We start from the raw sequence: 22,371 nt of genomic DNA, 5'->3' as shown, positions 1-22,371 counted from the left end.
GTGAAGGAAACAGTTTTTCCCCCTTAGGCCCAGTCTGCAGATAAATGTTTCCCTCACAGCTTTTGGGGTGCAAAATTAAACCGCACGGGCCTGGATGTGGAGCTGATGGTACCGGCCATCCCCTGCGCCGCTGCAGCAGCTGCCATTTCCCACTGCCAACGGCACAGAGGAGGAATGACCACACAGACACGGCCTGTGGCCACCCCGCTCTGCCGCCACCCTGGTGCCTCAGCAAGACACAGGCCTCACCCAGCACCTGCCCGGGGCTGCCCAGGGACCGTGGACTTCACAGGGCACCTTCAGCGGCACCGACCAGCCACGGGCCGCGACAGCCCCTCAGGTTTCTGTGCCACGGGTTTACAGAATTACTGAATTATCTCAGTTGGAAAAGCCCTTGAAGCTCCTCCAGTCCAACCATGAACCTCACCCTGACCGTTCCCAACTCCACCAGATCCCTCAGCGCTGGGTCAACCCGACTCTTCAACCCCTCCAGGGATGGGGACTCCCCCCCTGCCCTGGGCAGCCCATTCCAACGCCCAACAGCCCCTTCTGCAAAGAAATCCTTCCTAAGAGCCAGTCTGACCCTGCCCTGGCGCAGCTTGAGGCCATTCCCTCTTGGCCTGGCGCTGGTTCCTTGGCCCAAGAGACTCATCCCCCCTCTCTGCACCCTCCTTTCAGGGAGTTGGAGAGGGCCAGGAGGTCTCCCCTCAGCCTCCTCTTCTCCAGACTAAACCCCCCCAGTTCCCTCAGCCGCTCCCCATCAGACCTGTGCTCCAGACCCTGCACCAGCTCCGTTACCCTTCTCTGGACACGCTCGAGTCATTCAATATAATATTTATTTCCCCGCTCAGAGATTCCCCCCCGCCGGGCCGAGGCACCGCTGCTGCCCTACGCCACCATCTCAGCGGAGCGAAACCACCATGACGGGCCGGCCCCGCCCTTCCCGCCAGCTCTCGCGAGATCTCGTCCTGCCCCGCCCCTTCCGGTGATGGCGGCGCCAGCCCTCGCGGTCCCGTAGCACCATGCACTCGGACGACGTGAGTCCGCCGGGCCCGCCCGCGCCCCCCCGCAGGCAGCCAGCGCTCCCCCCGCCGCTGAGGCCGGTCGGGGCGCAACCCCCTCCGTCCCCAGGCCGGGGGGTGCTTGGGTGGGGGGTAGATAGACGGGGGACGGGGGGGAGGTGCTGCAAATGGGAACATGGCGGCAGATATGCCGCCCCCTCCCTGCTGTGGGGGTGTGGGGGGGTGTGTCCCCCGCCCGTTAGGGCCTCATCGGGGGCTGCAGGGGCCGGGTGGGTGGTGTCGGTGTGTGTCACCCGCTGTTTCCCCTCGCAGGTTGTCTGGGACACGCTGGGCAACAGGCAGTTCTGCTCCTACAAGATAACGTGAGTTTTTAGGGGGCCGGGGAGGGGGGGCTGCGGGGTGTTTCAGTAGGGAGAGGAGCGGGAGGCACAAATTCGGGTGCCCCTCAGGGCCTGGCGTGGTTCCCCGCATCCCTGTGCCACCACGGCCCCGAGGGTGGGCGGCGGGGGGACTCCCACCCTTCCCCTCACCTCTCACTTTTCCAGGACAAAAACCCAGAATTTTTGCCGCAATGAGTACAACCTGACGGGGCTCTGCAACCGCTCGTCCTGCCCGCTGGCAAACAGCCAGTACGCGACCATCAGGGAGGAGAAAGGTGAGAGCCCGGCAGCTGCCACGAACCACCCCCGGGGTGGGGAGGGGGCAAAGAGCGCCGGGCTGAGAGCGCCAGGCTGAGGGCACCCCGGCTCCGAGCACTCGCCCGCTGTCGGGGACGCGCCCAGGCTCTCTCCTAGGATCCTGTTCCTCTTTTCTTCAGGGCGGTGTTACCTGTACATGAAGACAATAGAGCGGGCAGCTTTTCCCCGTCGGCTCTGGGAGCGGGTGAGTTACGGAGGGCAACTTGCTAATGAAGTGGGGTCTAATTAATTTCCCAGAGGCAGTGGAGGGCAGGGAGCAAGGGGACTCCTCCCAAGAGCAGCCGTGGCCTTGCTCCGTAGCTCAACTCTTTCCTTTCCCCCTCCCCAGGTCCTGCTAAGCAAGAACTACGAGAAAGCACTGGAAGAGATAGATGAGAACCTCATCTACTGGCCACGGTTCATCCGACACAAGTGCAAGCAGCGGTTCACAAAGATCACGCAGTACCTCATCCGCATCCGGAAGCTGACGCTCAAGCGACAGTAAGTGACAGAGCTGAGAGTCGTCATGGTTTGGCTTATCAAGCCACTGCCACTGGCTGTGTGCAGAGCCCCAGTGCACCCGTAGCTGTTCTCCCGAGGCTTTGGCAGGCTTGTAAATGAACCTGTCTGAAAGGGATTTAATTGTCTACATATATAAACGCATTTCAACTAGTCGCATACGTTTCTCATAACTGCTGGTTGTTGTCCTGAATGAGCGTTTGCTCATCTGCTACACAAGAGGCTGATAAATCACTAACAAGCTCTTCTTGCTCCCTGCAGGAGGAAGCTCGTTCCGTTACGCAGAAAGATTGAAAGGCGAGAGAAGAGACGAGAGGTAATGCCACGCTGTCACGTCATCTCCTGTCCACTGCTTCTGCTCCACGTTGTCTTTCAAACAACTGACACGGCTCCTCTCTGCTCCTTTAGGAGAAAGCCCTGATTGCCGCTCAGCTGGATAATGCCATTGAGAAGGAGTTACTGGAAAGGCTGAAACAGGATACGGTAAGGATCACTGCGGTCGGAGCACAGCAGGAAAACTGGTCCTGGTTCTCCCGGGAGGGCCACGGGCGCTGGTATGACAGAGAAGCATGGCCTGTGTAGGAGGGGTAGGGGATGACCACACGCTGCCCTTCTTGATGGCTTTAACACAGGCTGGAGAACTTGCTCCCTCAGAACACAGAGCCCCTCATTTTCTGTACAGCAGCGCACACTTCAGAACGAGGGAAGGGGCTGAGCCACAAGTTCAGCCTAGTTGGGCGCTGCCTCCGTGCAGGCCATAGGCTTTAGACGGCCCTAGCACCAGTGGCTGTCTTCCTCCTGTGACTTACAGAAAATCCACCTTTTCCTTTTCAGTATGGAGACATTTACAACTTCCCCATTCACGCCTTTGACAAAGCTCTACAACAGCAAGATGCAGAAAGCGAGAGCGAGTCCGATGCAGAGAAGGAAGATGAAGATGATGAGGTAACGCTTTCAGCCACAGCAGCCGTTAATCCTCCCCTGACCTGGCGCAGCCCCTCTGATTCACCAACGTGCTGGGCATTGTAGTTTGAATGTTGGGGTGAGAAGAGGTTAGGAGAGGTGAGCTCAGGAAAAGCATGTGTGTGTGCGCGTGCAAGTGGTGGCCTTGGTGGCTCTTCTGTTGCGCGTCAGGACACTGTGTTGTGCTCAGGGTGCCTGTACTAGCTTCTGACTTTTATTTCTTACAGGACATGGATAAAAGAGAGTTTGTGGAAGCAGATGACAGTGACCTCAGCGACTTTGAGGTAGGTGAAGCACCAGGTATAAACTGTCAGGCTAAGCTGTTTGAAAGTAACCTCCACTCTCTTGGTGTCTGTGGTGATGGGGGAAGATCCAGCAAAATCAGATTTGTGGGACATAATGATAGTGTCAGACTGCACTGTAATCCACCACACCCCAGCTCCTCTGGCTAGACAGCTGGGAGCCAGGAATTATAAAATAGAATCATATACACAAGAGAATTCTGCAGAAAGAGGAGGTTTAGCTACACAGCATGCTTTGACGTCACTCTTGTCTGTCTTTCTCAGGACATGGATAAGTTGGAGACAAGTAGTGAAGAGGAGCAGGAAGAGGAGGAAGAAGTAGAGAAGAAAACCTCTCTCTCCAGATCTAAAGGGAAAAGTCCCCTGAAAGGACCAGCCAGAAGAAAACGTCCCTACATTGAAATAGAGTATGAAGAAGAAACAGAGCCAACCACCAAAACAAAAGCAACCTGACTCCTTCCTGAAGCCACATTTTGTACTGAACGACAGAACTCCGGATCTGCCACTAGAACTCCTTCCAGCTTTTGCCACTCTGTGCAGGACCCTCAAAAATTACTCTTTTTTCAATATTCTAATTAATAATTTTCTTTATGAAAAGAAGGGTTTCTGTCCCAACCCCAGGCAATTGCAGCAAGTGTGTACAACTCCTGCACGAAGTGCAGTTTGAAGGAAGGCAACTCCCCACCTTCTCCACAGCCACACAAGGCTCAGCTCGGACTGTGCTCGGGGAGGGAACCTGGACCAGGGCGGGGGCACCGCTGCTGTTCAAAGGCTGGAAAAGCTCACCAGAGACTAGGCAAGCACACAAGTGTATCTTGTTTGGGGGAGATAGGAGGCTAATAGGGGTGGGAAGAGAAAGACAGTAATTTTAAATAAATAAAAGTTTACTGTACAAAAAGTGGGGTGAGCATTGATCGGCCACGCCTCACGTGTTTTCTTGCACTTTTCTGATGCATTCCCGTACACGGTTCTCCTCACAGCTGCTGTACACGCCTTCCAGCAGGACCTGAAACGAGAAAAGCATCGTTTTCCAGTGCCTTGGCACACGTGGGTTAAAGGTGTTACCAGCCCTCCCCCAGCTATCTGTTGAAAGAGAATTACACAAAGCATATATAGACACCTGCCCATACAGAAGTCATTTATGAAGTCAAGAGCCAGTGTTGAGGTGGGTGGAAATTGATGCTTTCAAAACACTCGGACTGAGGAAGCCAGTGGGCTTTTGCAGGCACCGTGCTGTCGCTTCCGAGGGGCAAGGGATCAGCTGAAGCAGTGCTGGGTCCCAGCTCACCTTCACCTGCCCTTCAGAGCAGCGATCCAGCAGGATGAGGCATTCGGTGGCTCCCTGGAGCAAGGCGGCTTTTACCAGCTCTGGCGTTGAACCGTGGTCCGTGTGTACGTCCCACATCATCTTCAGCAGGGCTTTGAGGAGCACAGGGAGCCTGCACGGCATCCTGCAGAGGGAAATGGCAACTGTGCCTCACTCTAAATCCTCGTCACAAGCCAGGGGAAAGCACAGCCTTGCTTAGCAGCTCCAAGATGCTCCAGGCAGGAGCTGCTCGTTGCCATTTACGTGTGGAGCAGGATTGTAGCTGGCCTGAGATAAGAAGCTGCCTCCTTCAGTCTGCCCACCAGAGGGAGGACACCAGCCCCGAGCACGGGTACCCTCGGGATGGTCTGTCAGGAACACCTGCTGTTGGGGCAGCCTAATTCATTCACAGCACGGGGCTTACTCCACAGTTCTGCCACACAGAGAAGGCAGGTTGAGTTTTTAGCTAAGTTGGGCTTCTAGAACAGGCAGAAGTCAGATCAAAATGATGACCCAGTTTAATTTTTGGGCCAGGTTTTTCAGCAAAGCAGTAATGCCAGTGATTCCTCCCTGTGAAAGATTCTCTCTTAAGATTTCAGGGCCTTCTCCTCAAGCAACAGTAACGTTGGCTCGGGAGCAGTGACAGCATTCAGGATAGGCTTTAGTAGTGTCTTTCACTCCCCATGGGTACCTGGGCCAAGCGTGCTCTATGGTGCACTGCAGCGTCTCCAGTATTCCCAGTCGGGCTTCTTCCTCAGGGCCATCACAGACTTCCAGGTAGCCCAGGATAACTTGCTCCAGCCTCTTCAGGTGCCGCACTATCAGGATGCCAAGTCTGCCAACACAAACACACACTGAGAAGGGAGATATATATACCAAGGCCGAAGTGAGTCCCCGCAGGGCTGCGGCAGCTGCTCTCACCTCTGCACAAAGGCAGGCAGGGTCCTGGCGTACACCCGCCGCAGCGCGAGGCGATGCTCTGCCTCCATGTGCGTCAGAACCAGCTGCAGCACCTCATCGCAGGGGGTGGTCGGTCTGCCCTGGTTCTGCTGGCGCTGGGCTCTCTCCAGGATTGGCAGCAAGTCCAGCAGGCACAGCAGTACTGCCTGGTTCGGCGAGAGACAGTAAATCTGGGCAATCCAGCTGATGTCTCCAAACACTAGTAACTTCCAACCCCACTGACCACCCACAGCTGCTGCAGTTCACCTGACAGAGCCAACTACTTCTGCTACCCATTAGCAGCCCTCTTCAGCAAGGCTGCCACTTGGAAGGGGACAGGAGGCAAGAGGTCTTCCCTCTATTGATATTTTTCTGAAATCCACTGAATTACTTTGTCTCTTGGCCACAGGCATTGGCTAGTAACAGCCTGACTGGACTATCTGTGAGGAAACAGGTTCTGCCTCTCATGCGTGGAGCTGGCTGTCCCTCGTGGGGCTGACATGCAAGATCACAAGGCAGATTAAAATGAAGTTCTGCTGTCTCACCTGGATGAGAGGGGCCTCCCGTGAATAGAGATGGTTGTAAAGGGCGTGGTACACAACCTGAGCCCTGTTGAACTGGCACAGATCAGCAGCCGGCTGGAACAACACAGAACAGAACGTTATTCCTGTGCGTCACATTCAGCACCCGCTTAACCTAACAAAAGAGAACAGCCTCCACAAACCATTGCACGTGCTGTGCGTTAGGAACTGCTTGCGAGGAAGTGGGAGCAGGTGCTGTAAGAACTGCAGGTTAAACCCCGCCGTGCACAGGAGCAGCCACTTTCCTTCGCCTCCCCAGGTGCTGTTTGGCAGTTCCACTGGCGTTACTTTAACACCCCACCCTGCAAACTGCTGTCAGGCTGACAGTGAATCTGCCGAGTTCAAAAGGTGGCAAAGCAATTATTTGTTTAGCTCAATAAATTTAAGAACTACATGTACTTAAACACACAGGGACAGCGTGGAAGATGGAGCAGAATTGTTTGGTTAACAGCAGAACCGGGAATAGAAGTTAGGAACCCTAAGAGGCGTCCAACCCACCCTTCCTTCAAACAACACCCAGAAAGGGATCTAATTTCTCAAATCCCTTACCACGTTGAGAATGATATGATGCAGGCAGCGCACACCCAGGATTTTATTCTCCTCCTGGTAGTCGTCCGAGATGAGCAGCGACGGCGGGAGGACACGCTCCAGGTAATGGCTAAGCCAGGGCCGGGTGACGTGAGGCAGCGTCCAGGAGAACACGTGCTTTGTGGCAGGGTTACACTTCCAGGTGTCTCTGGAAATACAAACACGAGCTCAGTGAACACTGGAACTAACAAATGCTCATTTCCTATGCATTTGGGCCTATCAGCTGACAGTAAACTCCAAGTGATTTCCCCCCCACCCCCTTTCATTAGTGGCATATTTGTAAAGCTCTTGGCCCCATATTTATCAACTAGTGCCTCGTAACGCCTGAGCTCACACAGCTTCCCCAAAGTTTTCAGTATTTCCTACACAGGGACCAGAAAAACATGCCACCCTCTCCACCACTGCCCTCCCCTTCCTACTCACTTGGTCAACTCCTGTTTCAGGAGCCCCATCACTGCTGCAAATCTTCCTTCCTCATCTTCATCCTTTCCTCGAAGGAATTCAGCCACCGACCCGCAGCCCGCAGCCTGAACCAGCAACGCCAGCAGCTCCTGCGCCACTGACTGAGACCTCGCGTTTGTCCAGGGCCTTTCCACAATATGTGTTGCAGCAAAGATGTAGATGGGTCCCATCACGCGGGACAGGATTGGACCCACCACGGGGACGCCCAGAGACTCCTGGGTCTTGGCAGCTTCCAGCTTCGCCAGGAGGTGCAGAAACACTGAGCCGACCTCTGCCGCTCGCTCAGCTGCGGCAGCGTACGCGCTGTCCTTACCGGGGGGATCCGCAGCATCTTGCTCCTGCTTTGGGGGTGCCGCGTGGCCATTCAGCGCAGCCACCAACTCGCCCAGCGTCGCAGGGCTCAGGCCTCCGAAAAGCCACTGGCACTCCGCAGCCTCGACGAGCGCACCCAGGTCTCTGACCACGCCGGCCTTGGGGGCGGCCCCCTCGGCGATGAGCGGCCCGAGCTGGAGGAGGATTTGCTCGGCCGGCGGGACAGCGCGGGGCGGCGGCTGCTCCCCGTCCCGCGGCCCCTCCGCCCTCAGGGCTCGCACTAAGCCGCCGAGCTCCATAGCCCGACCAGGGCCAGGCCCACCCCCCCGAGCCGCCTCCCACCCCCCCCCCCGCTCAATAACCTCTCAAAATCGGGTTTTTGCCGGACGCGCCGCCAGCCCCCCTCAGCGCAGAGCCACCGGCTCTCCCAACAAACGCCGCAAACCGCGCCGCTGTCGCAAAATCCCCTCCTTGCCGTAAAGGTGGTTTGCGAGGGAGGCGTGGCGATGCGTGAATAAATTAGCATGGATAACTAACCAAGGTATGAGGGGAAGGAGCGGCCGCGCGGCTCGGGGGAGGGCGGGGAGCGGCCGCCAGCGCGGCAGCGGGTGGGGCAGAGCGTCCCACAGCGAGACGCCGCGAAGAACCGCGCGCGAAAATTTCTCGCCCTGACCTGGGGGTGAGGGGCGCAGGGGTGGGTCCGGGCGCGGGGAAGCCATGTTTTGATCCTTCCGGTTCATGGTCAGTGATGAATGGGAGCGGCACGCGCGTGCGTGAGATGTGCGCCCTGCGTTACGCACGGCACAGCCCCTTCTGAGCGCCGGGGGGTCATGGCGTCACCCGTGACGTCATTCTGTCTTAAACGTTTGAAAAGTCAGCGGCTGTTCGTGTCACCAATCTCCCGGCACCTCTTTAGCTCTCTCCGTTCAAACGCTGCGAGCCCCCACAGCTCAGACTGGCTGGGAAATTGTCCGTTTAATCGTTGTTTTACACAAAACTGTATAACCCCCCCCCGCCACGCGGGGAGCCTGAGAGTCCGGAGGGGATCAGGTACAAAAATTGTGTAGAAAAGGGAGAGGAGGGAGCGGGGGGGGGGGGACGCAGCCCCCGCCTGTGCCGTGGGGCTCAGTTTAACCCCAGGGTGGTGCCGGTCCCCCGCGGAGTGACGTAAAAAAAAGAAAAAAAATCCCAACCAACCACCCCCGCCCCCCGAAACAAAGTAACGACCTGCGCGTTAAAAATCCCAACTCAGAAAAATCCGAATCCTTCAAGACGAAGCGTTCGACCCCCTCCCCTCGCCGGGGCCGTGCGGGGCTGGGCGCGGGGTCCCGGCGGGATCTGCGGGGTGAGGAGCGGGGCCGCTCACACCAGCTCGTCCAGGAGGGTGTCGATGGCGGCGCGGGGCGGCGCCGGCCCCGCCAGGGGCTTGTTGCACATGGGGCAAACGCAACGCACCTCCAGCCACTTCACCAGGCACCTGCGGGGCAGAAACACGGCCTGGGTGATCCCCGCACCGGAACCCCCCCGCCCTGCTGCCCGCCGCCGGGGCCCGACTCACTTTCTGTGGAAGGCGTGCTGGCACGGCAGCACCCCCAGCTCCTCCTTCACCCTGAAATCTTCCAGGCAGACGGCGCAGGTCTGCTGCAGGAGGCGAGACCGAGGGTGAGGGCGGGCGGGATGCTGTGACACCCGCGCGTGGCCCCGCTCCCACCAGGAATGCCGTGGCCGGGGAAATCCTGCTGGTGCTTTTTCCTGGATATTTCCAGCTGGGAGCTCAGCCCAGCTCCCAAACCACCCCCTGGGGAGGGGGTTTTCCCTCACGATTCCCAGCCCAGCACCGTTGCTCCCGGCCTCGCTCTGGTTGTGAGCTGCCTTCGACGCCGTGGAGCAGAGGGGACGTGCCCCAGCGCATCGTCCCCTCACGTTACCCCAACTCCATCCCAACCCAGAGGCGGTACCGCTCACCCCGTGCACGTTCAGCCTCCGGGCATCACCTTTCAAAACCACCTGAGGAAGAAAAGGAGGCAGAGGATGAACGTCAGGAGGGATTTTGCCAGGAGCCGCAGCGGGAGCAGAATGGCGCTGTGTGTCCCGTCACGCCACTTTTGAACGTGTCCAGCTGGGACGAGCAGCATCGGCCCCCGCTGCGTCCCCACCCGCCTGCACCCACCTCCCGCTCGGCCCCGAATCGCCGCAGGGACGCGCAGAAAACGACCGTCGGCTTTACCTCCTTGTAGCCGAACCGCTCGCTCTGAGCCTGGTGCCGCAGTTTGCTGGAGAGGGGGAGAAAAAGGCACTGTGAGTTTTACAGCATCCTCAAGGGTCACGTCTGAGCATTGCAGCCAAAATTACTCAGGAGGCACCTGAAATCAGGGGAACGCACCCTTCCCGACCAGGATTTTGGGGATAAGCAGCTCTGAGGCTGCGCTCGAGCAGTGTGGCCGGGGGCAAAACCAGCCCAAGGCCGTGCCCCGGGCAGAGCCGCTCCCGCAGCACCGCGGGGCCCTGTGCCGCCGGCAGGAATCGGCAGCGGGGAGCGATAAGAGCCGGCAGCCCCGATTGTTTGCCTTAGGAAGTCGTTGGTGGCGCAGGAAGCGCTGTATTTCCAGTGCTTGCTCGCCCGCCGGCAGCTCCCAGCCCCGCCGTGACCTTGGCCGGGGCGAGGGCGCCGGGGAAAACTGCCTGGCAGAGAAACCCAGCGAGACGTGGGGAGAAGGGGACCGTTCGCAGCCTTCACTTCTCCTCCAACCGAGACACGTGCTTCCGACGTCCCAGAAATGGCTGAGAGATGCACGGGACGTCGGCGGAGCCGGGGCACCCTGCAGGGAAGGACTGAGCCACCCAGGGCCCTGCAGAAACGCCAGCTGCTGCCTCGGCTTCGGGTTTAAAAATAGCCCTCCCTGAACAGGGAGTGTAATGTAAAGACACATCCTCTCCCGGGCAGCACTGCTCCTTCCCTGCCCGACACAATGCGTCCCTCCGCATGGTCCCCTGAAAAACAGGAGCCCCTTCCTGCATTTCCTGCCCCGCTCTGGCCGCAGGGGACTGCGGGGACCACGGTCATGCCTGGCCCCAGCACAGCGGGTGACCAGCCCCACTCCTCAGGGCAGATCCTTCTGCCAAGCGGCTCCCGTGTTACGGGATAAAACAACGGGGCGCTGGGAAGGGCTGGGGGTGCCCCGGGGATGCCGACCCACCGCCGCAGCCCCCCCCGCTCACCTGATGAAGTAGCAGCAGAAGATGAGGCTGAGCACGAAGACAAAGATGCCGGTGCCAAAAATGACCATGTAGATGTTCAGCGGCAGGTCCTGGAACGTGATGGGCGGCATCGTGCAGGGTTTACTGGTATAAATCAGCCCCAGACTGCAGGAGCACCCTTCGGGGGGGAGAGAAGAGTCAAGTGTTTAGGATGGAAGAAGGGGAAAAAGAGGTGAAGAGGATGTTCTGTGAGAGCAGAGGGAGCCTGGGCTGACTCCGTCCCCTCCGGAGTTTGCAAAGTGGGCAGAAACCAATGCCAAGACACCGTCCCGTGGCCTGCGGATCAGAGATCTCCCCAGGAAGAGCAGCTCAGTGCGGCACGGGCAGCACACACCGCTGCATTTCTGCAGTCACAAAACCCTTCTCCAGCAGCACAAACGTACCCCAGGCAGCAGCCAGGCGTCTGGGAGAAAAGGAGGCCCCGTGCTCTCATCTCCAGAGAAATACATGGAGGCTGGAAAGGGATTTAGGGAAGGACAGAGCGAAAAAAGAGCTTGAAAAACAAGAACAGTTGGCGTCTGTCATTGCTCCGTGGGAGCCAGAAAGAGCAAGTGGCTGGTTCGTCCTTGGGGCTGGGAGACGCGCCGGGGCTGTGCAGGAGCACGTTCAGCACCACAGCGACCGAATTCCCTTTTCCGAGCAGAAACGTGGCACGCGCCGGCCACACGCCGCTGCCTGGGCCACCACCTCTCACTGCCAGTCTGACACCACAGGGGAAAGGCGGAGGAGGGTGTCACGCAGAGGCAGGTGACAGCGCGGCCACCCCAGGGGGGTCCCCACCCAACCAAGGGGGAAAGGCACGGAAATCCCAGACCCGCTGACACTGCCTCCGCTGGGAGCCAGTGCAAAGTCAGGCTCTTGATGTCTGGAAATCATGCTGACCCCCACAAGAGCTTTGAGTTCTCATCAGATCTTGCTCAGACGGGACTTTAAAGGCGAGCAGCCCCCAGGCCCATCTGTGCTCCGCGGAGCATCTCCCCCCGCCCCTTCCGCTCAGCACCCTCGGCTCCCACGCTGTGCAATCTCATCAAAAAGCTCCTCCAGAAACACTTCTGGGTTTAATTACAGCCCACTAAAATCCCCCGCCTGTTTCTCATGAGAGGGTGAAATTTGCTCCCCGCCACGGAGAGCAGAGACAGGAAGAGAGCGGGTGGCAGAAACCTCTGCACGAGCTGCGAGGTCCCAGGTTTGGTCTGTCTGGGTGCCCCCCCCCGCCGTGATAGGGAGCGAAGGCAGCAGTGTGGGCTCCCTCACCGGCCCCCCCAGAGAGGCCCAGATCATCTGGGTAGGAAGTGGAGCCTGGGCAGGACGGGCAGGGGGCACCCCTGGGGCGGGATCCTGCCCGGGGACACAGTTCCCAGCTATTCCCGGGCATCTGTGTTGCCACGTGCTTTGAATTTACGTGTCCCCCTGATGAAGTGGCCAAAGCCACCACGGCCAGGGGGGCACTGGGCGGTTTGGTGCTGTGTAGCTGCAGCAGGCACCGGACAAGAGTCTGGACTGTAGGAAACAGGGTTTTACTGCTACAGAGGGCAGAGCCACTGGCCGATCTTTGCCTCTTGCAATCGCTGGAGAATTCATTGGCCGCCTCAACTACAGAGCGAGAAAGGGAGGATTTGTTTGTTGGGTCCTTCTCTCCCAGCCTTCTGCTCTTGAGACCACCAGGTGCAGGAAAGGACAATAGGAAAGGTTATTATTTTTTTTTTTTTCCATTTCCCTGCTGGAAATGATTGAGAAATGCTCCAAAAACCCACCAGTGTATCAGCTCTGAAAAAAAACCCCACTGAGCAACGAAATGAGGTAACGCTGGTGCACACGGTGGTGGGACACCGGCTGCGGAGCAGCTGCTGATGGTCGGAGGAAGCCTCATTCGAAGTTGGCCAGACAGCGAGCGGTGGGTTGTGGTAACAATACCAGGTCACAAGCGAAACAATAACACTTCCTAGGTGTAATTCAAATGGAGAACTATTCCAAGAATCTCCCAAAAAGCACCAGCCGCTCCCCTCCATGCCACGAGAGCCGTGGTGACGGCAACAGCCCAAACCCAAGTTACAGCCTCCGAGAGCAGCCCGAAGGGCGGCTGCTGCCCACAGCGAGCACTCGCTCTGCTCGTGCCGCAGCAAGGGGTGACCTGGCCCTGCTCCATGGGCACCCATGGAGAGATGGAAAAGCCCTTGTCCGGGGCCAACAGGAGGAGAATCGGCTCTGCAGAGAGCAGGGAAAGGCTGGGGTGTGCATCCCAGAGGTTGTCCGGGAGAAGCACCAGTCAGGCTGGGAAGGAGAACCCGGAGGGAGACTAACTGCCGATCCCATGCTGACCTCCCCAGTGCTCGTCTTAAGGGGCTCAAAACCCGGCATACGAACCTCTGAACGTCACACCCAGACATCACTCCTCTGCACGGGGTCGTCCCTACGCTCCCCGCGCTCTGCCCGGCTGCGCCCCATCCTGTGGGGCAGAAATCGTATTCCCCAACCCCGCAAGCTGCAAACTGAGCACTGCTCCATGTTAGAAGCTCGAATTCCCCCCAGGTGGCAACAGCTGTGTGTGAAAGCCACACGGGAGAGGGGCAGCCACACCAGCAGCAGTATAAAAACTGAGGTGGAACAAGAGATGCTGCAACTTGCAGCCGCGTAGCGAAGGAAGCAGAGAGGAGCTGGTCTAACACGTCCCTGCCAGCTGTAACACAGCTGGCAAGGCTGATTTTAAACTCACCAGCTTAGCAAGGCTCATTCCTGGCTTTCAGGAATTCATGAGCTCCAGGCTGCGGTGCCGAAAAGCGAGCGTGGCTCCGGGGAAGTGCCCTTTCCTGGTCGGGGAGCAGCCATTGCCTCGGCTGGGATGAGAAGGTCCTGCCAGGACAAGCCCTCGAGCAGGGGGTCTCAGCGAGGCAAGGAAGCTGCTGAGCCCAGCCTCCCCGAAAAGCAAGGTCCTCCCCACCCCGGCCGGCCCCTTCCCCTCCCGCTCCTCCCCACCAGAGCTCATCGACATGGTGGGCGCGTTGGCTGAGCGATGGTTTTGATTAGCGCAAACCCCTTCGCCTGACAAAGGCATTCGTATTTTTAGTTCAAGGGGAATGGATCAAATCTGGTTTTAACCGACATGAAATGAAGACCTGATGGGCACCAAACCCGTTTCACCAGCTCAAGTCCACCAGTTCTGTACCTGAAAGCAGAACCCCTGAAGGCAGTGTGCTGGAGCAATTATTTAGTTGAAAAATGAGAAAAGAGGGATCATGACACATCTGTGGAAGCACCTACAGACACGTACTGACTTTCTGGACTCTTCTCGCTACAGGAAGGATGCTCAGAAAGGTGGTTCATTTTGCCAGCAAAGTGTTTTTTACGCAAACTGCAAAACCTCTTTGTAAGCAGAAGCAGCGAAGGTGCAGTCTGACCTGTGGGGGCTGTGGGTTGCACCACCACCTCTTCCTCCTCCTCCTCCTCCTCCTCCTCGTCCTCCTCCTCCCTCCTCCTCCTCCTCCCCACAGGGCTCCCTGGCAGATTTAAGCGCTGAGCTGGCCTAAATCCCCCCCACTGCCCGCTGAGGTGAGGACATGCAGTGCCTCCGCTGGAGCTGGCTAACGGGGCGACCCCAGCGCTGCTCCCCCCACCCCAAACCCCACAGCACGACTTCGGCCAGCGCTTCAGCCGGTCCCTCTGCAAACGCAGACCCTCGCGCTCCAGCCGCGCAACAGGACGCAACAGTTTGCAATATTTCACAGTATTTCAAGTCAGGACCGACACAAGTTTCTGCCCGTACTGCGCAGGCACGGGGTTTTTGCTGAGCAGAGCTTCTCCCTCACCCCAATTCTTGTTCAATAAAACAAATGGAAAACTCAGCAGGTCATTAAATAAAACCATTCTTTCTACTCCCACACAAAAGCTGTGGGCTTTGCATCAGAAAATTGAATGCAGCTTCCATATAATTTTTGCTGTGATGCTGGAATAGGCTTCCTGCAAAAGTTGCCCCCGAGCCAAGCAGTTCTCCAGGGGGGATAACCAGCTCCCCCCCAAATCAAGTTACGGTGACTGCAGCGTCCCCGGAACTACAGCTGAGCAACCAGAGGAGAAGTTGGGATGCAAGAGCGGAGCTGCAGTGCCGAGGCAGCACAGCACCCGCCGTCTGCTGAGATATTTTCAATACACCTATTTATGTTGATTTCTTTACTGGCTCTCAGACTTATTTACACCAGTGGCCCCAGTTCTGCAAAGGCCCTTAACAACACACAGATAAGCGATTTTGCTGGACTCTGCTGATTTAAATATTTGCGAGCTCAGGGCTCAAAGCCAAAACGTACAAGTCAGATGCCCACGGCTGGTCTCCTAAACCCACATCTTGGCCTCTGAACAAGAGCGGGCTCCGTTCCCGGTGCTTCCCAAAGCCCGTGCCTGGGGAAGATGGTGAGAGCCGTGGCTGTTCAGAGCCTCTAAAAACAAAGTTTCTCTTTTTTTTAGGACGTTTCTCTCACCCAGCCAAGTTCGCATTTGCTGCTGTGCAGCGTTTACGTGCACGCTGCCGAATGGAAACCCACGCGCTCGCCGCACGCCCAGGGCTCGCTGCCCGCGGGACCGGCGCCCTCGTACCCCCCAGGCTGCACGAGAACACCCCAGGTACGCGTTACCGGAGAGGAAGCCACTGGCTGCATTCTATTTAGCTTCAAAGGCTGTAACCCTTTCATAAATTAAAATAACCCAGCCTTTGTTTCTCAAGCAGGGCTTTGATGGGAGAACTCCCAGCGCAGCTTCTCAACTACTTAGTCATAAAAATGAAACCACTTCTCATTTAAACCAAAACCCCCTCACATGTGCAGACTCAGTTCCACGTTCCTCAGGATTTCTTACAGCGAACGCGAGAGCGAGGAGCCAGGGCCTTGGCTGGGGTCCGTTAAAAATAAGTTTATTCCACTTCTGCGGACAGATGAAAGAGGGCGGGTGGGTTATTTTTTTTTTCCCTCGCAGCCAGCACACGAAGCGAAAGCATGGCAAACTCATTTAGTCCTTGGCTTTATTCCTGGGAACCCAGCGGGACTCGCTGCTCTGGAAGTAAAACGGCCTCCCCGGCTCATCCCCTGGGCGGCAGGACCGGGGCTCCCGGGGACCCACCGGAGGGACCGGGGTGGGGAAGGGGGGGGCCACCCGCTGCCCCCCAACTCCCCGCCCCACAGCCCGCCCCCCCTCGCCCCCCCGGTTTTACCGTCGCACCGCTGGAACGGGGGCATCCGGGAGCCGCTCCGCGGGGCCCGGCCGGCTCGGCCGAGCGCGGCGCCGGGCCACGGCGGGGAGCGGGGCTGGGCCGGGCCGGGCTGGGCAAACCCCGCCCCGGCCCCCCCCGGAGCCGCCCCCGCGGCAGGCGCAGCGCCGAGCACCGCGGGGCTGGGACAGGGCGAGGTGCGGGGAGCTGGAGGCGCGGCTTGCCAAAGCCCGGGCCCAGGTCGCTCCCCTGAGGGACCTTCCTACCGTGATCCTGGTCCCGGCCACGCAGGTCCCGGTGGCCCACGACGCGCCTCTGAGCCACGCGTGTTCCCGTGGAACAGGCAAGGGGCTCCGCACCTACACGGCCCCATCGCCCCGCACATGGCCCGGCTGCGGATCCCAGCCCAGCCCGACGCTGCCTCCGGAACCTCCCGGAAGGCACTGAGCTCCTCCCGGCTCCCAGCTTTGTGCAGGGGCTGGTTTTGGACACAATCGGTGTCTCCAGCCGGGCTGGGGACCCTGCGGGTGACCGGTGACCAGAGGGGCCGTGGCAGGACTGGCAGCGCGGGGCCATGAAACAGCCCCCAGGCAGGTGCCCGGCCGCTGCAGGAAGGCGCAGCACGCCGCGGGCGCTGCTGGTGATCTCACTCTCCGGATTAGTTTGCTGATCCTCCCAACGGCATCTCGCGCCGTGCTCGGAGCCTCCCTGATCCCAGCTTTGTCAAACAGCAGCCACGCTCCGTGTTCGGGGCCCGACGAGCAGCGGGCTGCACAAAGGGAGCCTCGCAGCGGCGAGGAGCACAAAGCAGAATTGCAAAATCGGATGGGAGGCGTTTCCCACCTGCCAGGAGCTCGCCGAGCCGCAATCCTCCCCGCCGAAGCTTCGGGCACGTCGCGGAGCACGGCCAGCCCCCGCGCGTTGTCCAACACCGGTTCCTCCTCCTCGGCATCTGCAGCCCCTGGCCCCGCTGGCAGCAGTTGCTCTGTTCCCTCTGCCAGCGCCTTTCTGGGATGTGCCGTGACCCGAGGGCACCTCGGGCGCTGGTAAAAGCAGCGTCCCCAGCCCAGGAGGGCACAGCCAGCCCTTCAGCTAGCCTGGGTGGCTACTGGGTACCAGGGACGTGAGACCGACATCACCACCTCATCATGGATGGTGATCCCGGTGACTGCCAGCCTGGCTCTGCTTGCCACCAGGAGCCCCCCTTTCTGTCCCCACCACTGGGAAAAAACAAGTGGGGAGGCCCCACACAGGCCCTGGGCACCCACCAGTGGGGTCTGGCAGGTTCAGCCCCCGGACCGGGGCTCTGGAAGGACTCGGGTCCATCTCAGCCCCTCAGGGTGATGCTCTCCCGCCACCGCCCGGGCCAGATGCCGGCCCGAACACGTAAAGCCTGTCCTAAAGCACACAGGGGTGGCCAGACTTTTTCCTTAGCACGGTTTTTATTTTGACAGGTTAACACTAGGCACGGAGGACACCCAAACACGACGACAAAAGGCCCGTTTGCCTGACCCCACACGCCAGACCTAATTCACGTTGCTACACAGACCGAAAACGAATGGGAAAGAGGAGAGGAAACACACAGAGCCTCAGTCTCCTGGGAGGGAGCGACGGGGCTGCTTGGGGGCTGCATCTGCCACGTGGGAGAACGAAGCCTCGAAGGCTTCCCGGAGCCAAGAGGGATGGAGTAACCTGTAAGGCGGGGCTGAGGCCCACGGAGGCGTCTGGGCGTGAGCAGGCTGAGTGGGAGGCTGGACCTTAGGCCTAGCTGGGTGGCAAGATTGCAGGCGGGGGGTCTGTGCTTTACCGCTGGGAACAGCTCGTGTGGCTGGGGACCCCCTTAGCTGAGGGGGAGGCCCAGGGACCAGCTGCATGTAACCCACCGCTCCCAGAGCACCCCCCCTCACGTCCTCCATCAGGCACTCCTCTTCAGCCTCAGGGCATTGTCCAGGGCGACCAGCTGGCGCAAGAATCCCCGGTTGGGGATGATGCCGCGGTGGTCCTTGACCGTCTTTATGGCTTCTACAAGGAGCATGTGGTGGCGGATCATGAGGTAGGCGAGGACCAAGGTGGCCGACCTGCTCACCCCGACAGCGCAGTGCACCAGGATCCTTCCTGGGGGCGAAACACGGGCCATGTCACCGCAGACCAAATGTCCCAACTAAAAACACACTGAGCTGCTTCCCGTGGAGCATCCGGGGGCTGGGCTGTGGGCGTAGGGTGCTGCGATGCACCGGGGGCCCCTCTTGGCAAAAGCTGTCGGTATGTCCTGATCTCCCAAAGCAGACTGGGACCAGCCACGGCTCAGGACACAGGCTGGGCTGCGGCCGGGGGGGCCAGTGCTCTCATCCAGCCCCTTCCCTCTTTGGAGGAGGAGATCCCCTGCAGGAGCCACCGTCCCAGGCTAGAAATACTGCTGTTTTCTAGGATTCTTACCAATAGGATGTCACTCTCAAGTCCCACCTGCCCGGGGCAGTTTCTTCCCCCCCCCGCTGCTTCTCCCCACTTCCCTCCCAGAAATCTTTACCACCGACCTTCGTTCAGCGCTTGGTGGATGAAGTCAGCTGCAGGATAAAAGTAGGGGCTCATGTCAAAGGAAGGCGAGTCATGGGCCTCGATGCCCAGGTAGCGGATGCCCGTGCCCTCGTAGTACTCAGCACCCCCCCGCCACTTGCTGTGCGAGGCGTTGAGGATGTGGGTGATGCGCAGGTGGGCCAGCTCCCGCCGGTTGGCAGCTATATCTCTGCGGAGAATAACGGTGTGGAGAGGCAGAAGTTTAGACTAATTAAAAGAAAAGTTTCCAAGGACGGCGTGAGGGCTGTCCTGGACAAACATTTATGCCTGAGATGCAAAGGAAAAGTGCCAGAATCTGAAGATTCTTGAATTTTAAGTCAATCTCACATTCCCTGACTCCACGGACACTCCACCTCCACCTGCCCCACCGCAGCGGTGCCCTGAACTCTGCACAGCCATGCTTACGTCCTTCTTCCTCCTCTGTCCCGACGTACCGCACCCATCATGTCCTCCTCTCCCTCCCATTTCCCAACCTCCCCCTCCCAGATTTCCCCATTTCACAAAAACAGCCCCAAACCTCCCCAGTTCTCATCCTCTTCCGATACATACTGATCGCCCAGGTAGAGTCCTGGCCAGACCTCATCCGCGTGATTACAGGCTGTCTTGCCTGTGTACAGCAACCTTTCAAGCTCGAAGACACTGAGGATGGGGTGGGTGCTGCGCTCGTCCCGTGAGCTCCGGCTCGGGGACCTGGTGCCATTCCTGGAGAACCTGGACAGGAAAGCCATTGGAGCTGCCGAGACCCACAAGGCATACCTGTGGGGTCGTGAAGGCCGGAGAGCGGCCTGGAGGTCGCTTCTGCTGCTGCTGCCACCCACGGTCCTGTCATGGAAGCAGGGGAGATGCCATTAGACAGAACTGGGGACCTCTCACTCCATCCCTTTTGTAGAAATACTGGCCCAAAGCAGCCAATTTTCACCTTCCCGATGAAAGGGCTGTGTCAAGTCAGCTACCCAGAGGCTCCCAGCGTGAGACAGAGCATCACCTACACTCCCTTCCAAGAAGCAGCGCTGCTGGGGAGAAGTTTATGCTGCCAGGGCTGGCGAGAGGAGCCAGAGGCAGCCAGATTGCTGAGTCTCCACAGGCTGAGGTTTTGCTCCAGCCCCACGACTTTGGGTTGAGGCCACATTGGCAAGAGATGTTCGACACAGGACCACCTTCCTTCTGTGCTGGCTCGGGGGCTTTGCCTGCCAGCGGGACAATGCCAGCTCAAGAACTGATGCTGCCAACCTGCGATCAGAAGTGATGAAAGGCGGCCAGGTCTGGGCAAACCACCAGGATTGGGGAGGAAAAACCCCCAAACAGGTGGAGGATTCCATATGGCACCACACAGCGTCTGGCCGGGACCCAGACTCCGACGGGCCAGGCACACAAAAGCCTGCGGGGAGGGAGAGGCAGGGTTAACCCCTCCAAGTACAGCAGCCCTGCCACTGTGTTTGAACATCTTGGACTGGTTTGGGGTGGGAAGAGTTAATGTCAGAGGATGAGAAAGCTCATTTCACAGAGCGGATCCTCTAGGACACAGCTCTGCTCTCAAACCTCTAGATCACACCGATACTTGTCATACATCTGCAGGAAACCTCCCCGGACAGCCTTACCCACCTGGAGCAGTTAGTCCCTGCAGCCAGATGTTCCTCAGAGCTGCCTTTTTCTACTGCTGCCCCACTGACAGAACCCGCCCCCCCCACACATGAGAATAAAATTCCCTCTCCCACCATCACTGCTGCTGCCGTGAGCTGCCCTGGAAGGTGTCCAGAGCGCATCCCATCACAGCCCTCCCAGCAGCTGCCCAGTCCTGGCCAGTTGTCACTGGGACTCGGGGGAGGAAACTCAGCGACCTTGGCCCAGCCCGGCTGGGTCAGCACGTGTCCGTCTGCTCCAACATTTTGCCTAAGGTGCCGGCCAGCAGCCAACGGTGCAGAAGGAAGAAGCCTCCAGCTATTTCTTGGCAATGTGCAGAGGAGGAAAACGTTGCAAGGGCAGTGGGGATCTCGGAGGGAGCCCAGAGACTCATGGGGGTCTCCATTTCCACTCCCCATTCCGGGGCGGCAGTTCAGACCCTGCACCGGAGGGGTCAGCCCTGCCCGCGCTGCCCACCCCCAGCACAGGGTACAGGCCAGGTCTCCCCCGGACACGTCTCCCCTGCCCTGGTGAGTTCTGGACTCCTTCACGCTGGGAATTCGGACTTGGCAAAGCCCACCTGGAAAAGGCCTTCAGCATGGCCGCGTGCTGGGGCCCTTAAACCTTGTGTGACCTTGGCTGCAGCACGGCCACATGCCACCAGCCCCGGGCAGCATTAAGAACCAAACAGCAGAAGGGTCTGAAAAAAGCAACTGAATCATCAGTGTAAGGCTGTAACTAGCCAAATAGCAGATCCTCTTCCTGCTACAGCTGGCTGGAAAAACAGTGATCCGCACCTATCCCGGGATGTAGCTCTGGAAGCCTCAGGCCCAAAGCTGGCATCCAGCATCCCACCCCCAACACACCACCGTGCCAGCCCCCCCAAAGTGCTGCAGGGGAAGAGAAACTGCCCCAGGACCTCAGAACAGACCCCAAAGCACTCCCGGCACCCAAACCTCTCACAGGTGTCAGCTGTACCCCCCCTTTTTGGCAGCCAAGCGCAGGGGGGGCTCGGAGCCCGCTCCCACGAGCGCGCTCATGGCTGCCTGCGGAGCCCCTCTGCCAGTCGTGCCACGCTGGGAGGGAGGGGAGGAACAGCCCGAGCCTGCCTGGATGCACAGAGCCAGCGCTGAAGAGGCATTGCTGAACGAGCGCAGGCTGCTCAGCCCTGCACACTCTGCAGAGACAGACAGACAGACACGCAGGAGGAAGGAGACGCCCACCCCGTTACTCTACCTTTGTGAGGGCTGTGATTTCTCAGCTCAAAGTGAGTGTTGTAGTCAGATCCAGTCGGCCATGTCTTCCTGCTGCTGCCGCCGCTGCTGTAGAAAGGCTGATGTATGAACATCTATTTTAAGCCATGACATGTCCAGAGGCAGGTTTGTTTATATCGTGCTGTGCATGGATGGGGAAGGGAGGAACGAGGGAGACAGACACAAATGCAGCGATCGAATGCAGGCGTGCACAGACGTACACACAAGAGCCCATTACTACGCAGACAAAAACAACAGCAACAATAACATATCAAAATTCCCCTGCCAGCTTTTCTCTCACTCCTCCTCCAGCAAACCAAAAGCCAAAGGCGTGCAGAGAAGGAGAAGCAAAAGCTGATAAAGTGGTGCTGATGACATGGTTACCCATACCATAAATCTGTAGCTGTCTCTAGAGGATGCTTCTTCATTTTATTTTTTACAGTTGACCTTGTCCTCCCCCCTTGCTAGGGTCTCTTTGGCAGAGCCAAGGCTTGGTGACATTTTCTTCGCTTGCTAAGAAAATAATCCTGGGGGAACACGTATGTGGTGATATGACAAACTATTTACAAATTCATGTGAAAGTCTGGGAATACTTTTTTCTGGGGGAAAAAAAAAAAAGAGGAAACTCAAAAGATTGAAGCTTTTTGTTTTGACATGTTCTAAATGACACCATTCATTTCAGAAGTGCTGCAATATTTCAGTTAAACATTTTCCAGCAGAATATTCTCCTTTTCCCTTTGAAGTGCTGGCTTTCAGTTTAAAAGTTTGACTCAAATCAGAAAGTAGGAGTGTGGTGGGAAAAAC

General features: G+C 58.4%; 4 protein-coding genes and 1 non-coding gene across 12 annotated transcripts; 2 read left to right on the top strand and 3 right to left on the bottom strand.

Annotated features, from left to right (window-relative positions):
* The first annotated feature begins 936 nt into the window (after positions 1 to 936).
* Positions 937 to 4,381, top strand: MAK16 (MAK16 homolog). Its single transcript, XM_074852344.1, has 10 exons — positions 937 to 1,037; positions 1,335 to 1,384; positions 1,568 to 1,677; positions 1,840 to 1,904; positions 2,049 to 2,200; positions 2,480 to 2,534; positions 2,627 to 2,701; positions 3,053 to 3,163; positions 3,409 to 3,465; positions 3,748 to 4,381. Exons 1-10 carry the CDS (start codon positions 1,023 to 1,025, stop codon positions 3,934 to 3,936), a joined length of 879 nt encoding a protein of 292 aa, XP_074708445.1. The 5' UTR covers positions 937 to 1,022; the 3' UTR covers positions 3,937 to 4,381.
* On the bottom strand, positions 4,276 to 7,976 carry TTI2 (TELO2 interacting protein 2). Of its 5 annotated transcripts, none has more exons than XM_074852340.1 (7): positions 7,321 to 7,976; positions 6,859 to 7,045; positions 6,274 to 6,366; positions 5,711 to 5,895; positions 5,481 to 5,624; positions 4,604 to 4,934; positions 4,350 to 4,489 (listed from the first exon to the last, which is right to left on the bottom strand). In XM_074852340.1, exons 1-6 carry the CDS (start codon positions 7,968 to 7,970, stop codon positions 4,631 to 4,633), a joined length of 1,563 nt encoding a protein of 520 aa, XP_074708441.1. In that variant the 5' UTR covers positions 7,971 to 7,976; the 3' UTR covers positions 4,350 to 4,489; positions 4,604 to 4,630. The 5 variants fall into 5 exon arrangements, 3 of the variants coding, with proteins under 3 accessions (XP_074708443.1, XP_074708441.1, XP_074708442.1); XM_074852341.1 differs by having other exon boundaries at positions 4,772 to 4,934; XM_074852342.1 differs by lacking the exon at positions 4,604 to 4,934 and having other exon boundaries at positions 4,276 to 4,489.
* Positions 7,977 to 8,396: 420 nt separating this feature from the next.
* On the top strand, positions 8,397 to 8,490 carry LOC141935850 (small nucleolar RNA U13). The gene has a single exon (XR_012626643.1). It is a non-coding gene; the product is annotated as a small nucleolar RNA U13 (small nucleolar RNA).
* On the bottom strand, positions 8,436 to 16,208 carry RNF122 (ring finger protein 122). Of its 4 annotated transcripts, none has more exons than XM_074852174.1 (6): positions 16,124 to 16,208; positions 10,891 to 11,047; positions 9,842 to 9,944; positions 9,637 to 9,678; positions 9,230 to 9,312; positions 8,436 to 9,148 (listed from the first exon to the last, which is right to left on the bottom strand). In XM_074852174.1, exons 1-6 carry the CDS (start codon positions 16,146 to 16,148, stop codon positions 9,034 to 9,036), a joined length of 525 nt encoding a protein of 174 aa, XP_074708275.1. In that variant the 5' UTR covers positions 16,149 to 16,208; the 3' UTR covers positions 8,436 to 9,033. The 4 variants fall into 4 exon arrangements, with proteins under 4 accessions (XP_074708275.1, XP_074708276.1, XP_074708277.1 ...); XM_074852175.1 differs by having other exon boundaries at positions 9,230 to 9,309; XM_074852176.1 differs by having other exon boundaries at positions 9,899 to 9,944.
* Positions 16,209 to 17,543: 1,335 nt separating this feature from the next.
* Positions 17,544 to 21,851, bottom strand: DUSP26 (dual specificity phosphatase 26). Its single transcript, XM_074852088.1, has 4 exons — positions 21,551 to 21,851; positions 19,244 to 19,516; positions 18,655 to 18,863; positions 17,544 to 18,235 (listed from the first exon to the last, which is right to left on the bottom strand). Exons 2-4 carry the CDS (start codon positions 19,420 to 19,422, stop codon positions 18,036 to 18,038), a joined length of 588 nt encoding a protein of 195 aa, XP_074708189.1. The 5' UTR covers positions 19,423 to 19,516; positions 21,551 to 21,851; the 3' UTR covers positions 17,544 to 18,035.
* Positions 21,852 to 22,371: the final 520 nt, after the last annotated feature.

Source organism: Strix uralensis, chromosome 28 (genome assembly GCF_047716275.1).
Source record: "Strix uralensis isolate ZFMK-TIS-50842 chromosome 28, bStrUra1, whole genome shotgun sequence".
In the NCBI taxonomy this organism is placed as follows: Eukaryota; Metazoa; Chordata; class Aves; order Strigiformes; family Strigidae; genus Strix; species Strix uralensis.
Note: the sequence above shows the minus strand (reverse complement) of the source record. Positions and strands in the feature narration are given on the sequence as shown.